This window comes from Salvelinus sp. IW2-2015, unplaced genomic scaffold, assembly GCF_002910315.2.
Source record: "Salvelinus sp. IW2-2015 unplaced genomic scaffold, ASM291031v2 Un_scaffold1124, whole genome shotgun sequence".
NCBI classification, from domain to species: Eukaryota; Metazoa; Chordata; class Actinopteri; order Salmoniformes; family Salmonidae; genus Salvelinus; species Salvelinus sp. IW2-2015.
In genome coordinates, this window is record NW_019942739.1 from 330,029 (window position 1) to 334,813 (window position 4,785).

Genomic DNA, 4,785 nt, shown 5'->3' on the forward strand with positions numbered 1-4,785 from the left:
TCTACTCAGTATTGCTGTGAAAGGTCAAAAGGTCCTACTGGCCTCACCTTCTGATGTACAGAATGTGTGTGTTAGAGGTAATGCCAGATAACATTGTCTTTAACTGAGTGTTTTAGGCTACAGTGTTTTGTCAGCTGTGTTCATCAATTTCAAATGTGACATGGCATAATTTTCAAAAGAGTTGCTATTGCTGTCTGCCCTGTCTGAAAAGTTATTTAGTATTTGAAAGTAGTTCTTTGTGTGTTATTGAAGTACAGAGACAGGTTTATATTGTGAAGCGTGAGGAATGGAGATATGGGTCTATTTCGATGTGTGGGTAATGGAGGAGAATCAACTGGAGTGAGAGAACGAGTTGTTCTTTCGACGTGTGACTGGCTGTCCGCCATTTATTATTTAAGCATCAACTTCTCTGTTTGAATGTCAAATAAACACATTTTGTGAATTTCAGTTTCTTTTGTCATTTCATTATCGTGGGAACAATATATTCATTAGAAATACGGTTTAAAAATGTATTGCATTCGAAAGCTTCCACACAAGGTGTTTCCTGAAAATGGTTCAGGYACACAGTCTGAGCTTTAGAAGCTGTGTCTCTATTGAGGATAGGCTTCTCATTGCAGTCATGTCTGAACTGGTTTGAGTGGTGAACTGACTCTTGACAAGTTTCTGTGTTTTACCACTCCTCTGTCCCACCTTCTGCCTTGCCACGAGCCTTACCTCTTATTTTATAGTTCTCTGTCACCCCTCCCCCTCRCTTCAGAGACTATCATTGGCTCTTCTGCCGTGACATCACAACACCTCWGTCCTCTTCCCATTGTTAGCAATGTTATCAAACCGGTTATTAGCTTTGCCAAACGCTCCCCCATGTTTGCTTAGTTGGTCAACAGGGGAGTTGAGGTGGAACTTTTGAATAAGGAYGTTGTCCATATATGTCCTGGCGTTCTTCCTCTACACATCCACAAGACAATGTCTTTTTAAACGGGACCCCACCCATTTTTGTGTGTCTATCTCTTACATAGTGTTTCAGTGTGCTAGTTTTTTCACTGATATCTCTCTTTTGTGTTTTGTCTTTCAGAGTGCAAGGCGTGTTTCCACAGCAAATGTTTTCAGGCAGGCAAGGAGTGCCCGCGGTGCCAGCGCTTGGCAGAGCGGCGGGAGAGGATGGCACGCAAGAACATGGAGGAGCAGGAGGATAAGGAGGAGGACGAGGGAGGCGGGAGCTAGGACGACGAACTGAGAAACGAGGGTGTCGGGGAGCTAGGACGACGAACTGAGAAACGAGGGTGGCGGGGAGCTAGGATGACGAACGGAGAAACGAGGGTGGCGGGGAGCTAGGACGACGAACTGAGAAACGAGGGTGGCGGGGAGCTAGGACGACGAACGGAGAAACGAGGGAGCTGGAAAAGAAAGATGGAAAAACCAAGAGCACCACATGACAATGATTGTAGTGACCTTTTCCTTCAACTCCTCCCTCCATTCATCCCTCTTTCCCCTGAAAGTGCAGCTTCTGGATAGTGGATGAGCTCTGATGGTTTGGATTCTTGCTTTTGTWTTTTGAAYGTCTTGCCAATATGCTCAATGGCATATTATATTAACATATTGGCTGCTTTTATGGTTTTCTGCTCTGATTGCAGATATCCAGCGTATGATGTAGTCCTGCCATTTATGTAAACAAGTTATCATTTCAAATAGAACAAGGAAGGWAGAAGTACTGAAATCAACCACAACAAATAAAAAAAGAATCCCTTTAATACAAGTGCGTTTTACTCCAACCCATTTCAGGCTATTTTAGCCAAGTGCCTCCGCGACCAATGTTCTTATACTGGCAGAGCTGGTGCATCATTGGTYGTTCTAGAGGAGTTGGAATGAYRGGTCTTTGGAGGGAGTCTTTCAGTCAGTGTTGCACACAGTTATGAATATTTTTTAAGATGAGGGCAGCGTGTTTGTCCTGCTTTGTGTGCGAGAGATGTGTGCACCTACAAAAAAGTGTGTGTGTGTGAGAGAGGTGGGTGGGTGAGGAGTGGGTGTGAGAGAGAGGTGGGTGTGTGGGTGAGTGAGAGGAGGTTGTGTGGGTCTGTACTGTGTGGGTCTGTACCTGCTGAAAAGCACCAGCCTAATTTGACACTTAATATTTCCGTTTCTGTGTGAAATATGAAGTGTTTTTGTTGATTTATTCAATTGAACTGCACTGGTCTGTCGGGTTGGGGGGGGGGTGGCAAGGCAAGGGGTGTTGGTGATGTTTATCTCACACAAAGCTATTAGGGCTTTACAGGTTATAGTACCTTTCTGACTTCAGCCTCGTACGGCATCCTGATCTTGTTGCTACATGGATTCAACTTGGGCCTCTTGAGCTGAGGTCCAATATACCAAAATGGCTTTACTGGCTCTCATGGTTTTGCTGTATTCAGAGGGCCTGTTAGGTTTCCCACAGCGAGTTAATCCATTATCCAAGTTTCACCATTTTAATGTTTATGACTGATGGAAAGAATATATGGAACGGTGTTTGMGTTTTGGGACAAATCTATTTGGTTTTCTGTTGGTCGCTCTGGTTAGCGATGTTGTGTCTGGGGGATTGTGCTCATTCACAAGACGATTGGTAATACACAACATTTTGCTCTGGTTTTCCTGACAGATTAATAAGCCTCTGACTAAGAAGCTTTTAGGATGGAGAATTTCCATTAGACKTTCTGTGTCTGGGGAAACTAGCCCATACATAACACGACTACATATATACAGACTGACATGCCGCTGTAAAAAAAACAAAGAAACTCCAAAACAGCATAGTGTTGGCCCTCATAAGACTCATAATTCAATGTTCCCTTCCTGACAGATCTACGTGTATGGTCTATTGCCAACCAGGGGAGTATAACCTTATTCATCTAACATTTTAACAAGCCTGCTTTAAATAGAAACGCTATTAATATAATGTTTTGCTCGGAAGGCGTCTGGGCCTGTGTTCAGTCCCTGTAGTAGTATCCATTATGATCCGAAAGGCAAAACTGATCCTAGATCAGCACTCTGACTCAGAGACACATTGTGAATACCAGACCCTGATCTCCAGTTGATTTTACTGATGGCCTCCCCGATCCAAGCAGACTCCCGTCCTTATTAAATATAACACTGTTTTTTTGTAGGGTGCTGTGGAGCTTTAAGTAAACTACTGGAAGAAAATGCTATTGTTTGTGTTTTATGTACTGTTATATAATTTGAATATTATGATGACAATAAAAGACTGGTCAGACTGTTTTCTCCTGGTGTCGTTACTGGTTCCTGGTGTCGKTRCTGGTTCCTGGTGTCGKTRCTGGTTCCTGGTGTCGTTRCTGGTTCCTGGTGTCGTTRCTGGTTCCTGGTGTCGTTGCTGGTTCCTGGGGGATTGTGGGATGGATGGGTGGTTTGTACGGTGGGGCAAAGTAGCTTTGGGTTACATCCCAATCTTGTTTCTTCTGAAGAGTGCACTTGTTCACTTCCCTCCATGGAATTTAGAAGAATTGACTGGTTTATGGAAACTCCCTCTAGCGCGTGCATTACACCAATCTAATGCTTTAAAACTTAGGAGTAGTGAACAAAGGAACACATGAGGAGGAAGGAGAGATCTTTGGGACGTAACCATGGCTTGGTGGTTAGTCCAGTGAAGCGAATGGAGTCAAGTAGAAGGCAAGACAATTAGGAGGTGAATTTATAGCTGTTTTCCATTTAGTTATTTTACAGCATCGCAGGCTGTTAGCAGGCTTAAGTGTTAATTGAGCCCTGTGGGTAATGAGGACTGGCATAGTAAGGGCTGGTGTACACACACACACAAAACCTTCAGGGCTTCTAAACCTTCAGGACCTCAGGGCTTCTAAACCTTCAGACCTCAGGGCTTCTAAACCTTCAGACCTCAGGCTTCTAAACCTTCAGACCTCAGGGCTTCTAAACCTTCAGACTCAGGGCTTCTAAACCTTCAGACCTCAGGCGCTTCTAAACTCCTCAGACCTCAGGCTTCTAAACCTTCAGGACCTCAGGGCTTCTACACTTCAGACCTCAGGGCTTCTAAACCTTCAGACCTCAGGGCTTCTTACACCTTCAGACCTCAGGCTTCTAACCTTCAGACCTCAGGGCTTCTAAACCTTCAGACCTCAGGGCTTCTAACCTTCGACCTCAGGGCTTCTACAGCCTTTCAGACCTCAGGGCTTCTAACCTTCAGACCTCAGGCTTTCTAAACCTTCAGACCCTCAGGCCTTCTATAACCATTCAGACCTCAGGGCTTCTACACCTTCAGACCTCAGGCTTCTAAACCTTCAGACCTCAGGCTTCTATAACCTTCAGACCTTCAGGGCTTCTAACCTTCAGACCTCAGGCTTCTAAACCTTCGACCTCAGGGCTTCTAAACCTTCGTACCTCAGGGCTTCTACACCTTCAGTGGGTGTTATTCTTGGTGAACATGGTATCATTTCACGAACATCTCCACAGGCATTTAGTATATCTGATAAATAACATGTGTGTATAAGCCTACATGGACTGTAGGGGCATATGACTGTAGGGGAGGCAGGAGGGGTGAGGCCTAGTGGTTAGAGGGGGAGGCGGGTAGGCGTTCTGCCCTGAACAAGGCAGTTAACCCACTGTTCCTAGGCCGTTATTGAAAATAAGAACAAATTCTTAACTGACTTGCCTGTAAAAAATATATAAAAATACGTGGGTGCAAAACTCGATTTTCCACCAAATTAAAACTACATTTTCAAAAAAATGGAACCTATGGTACATACTGTAAATTGGTCTAGCTCTTTTCTACCCCCCCCCTTCTCTTCTCGG

At 44.6% G+C, this 4,785-nt stretch overlaps 1 protein-coding gene across 1 annotated transcript in view; it reads left to right on the forward strand.

Annotated features, from left to right (window-relative positions):
* The window catches only part of LOC112069804 (run domain Beclin-1-interacting and cysteine-rich domain-containing protein), a 62,196-nt gene extending 58,953 nt beyond the window's left edge, over positions 1 to 3,243 (forward strand). Inside the window, 1 exon segment of the mRNA XM_070438703.1 lies at positions 1,073 to 3,243. Coding sequence (XP_070294804.1) covers positions 1,073 to 1,221 — 149 coding nt within the window. The 3' untranslated portion in view covers positions 1,222 to 3,243.
* Positions 3,244 to 4,785: the final 1,542 nt, after the last annotated feature.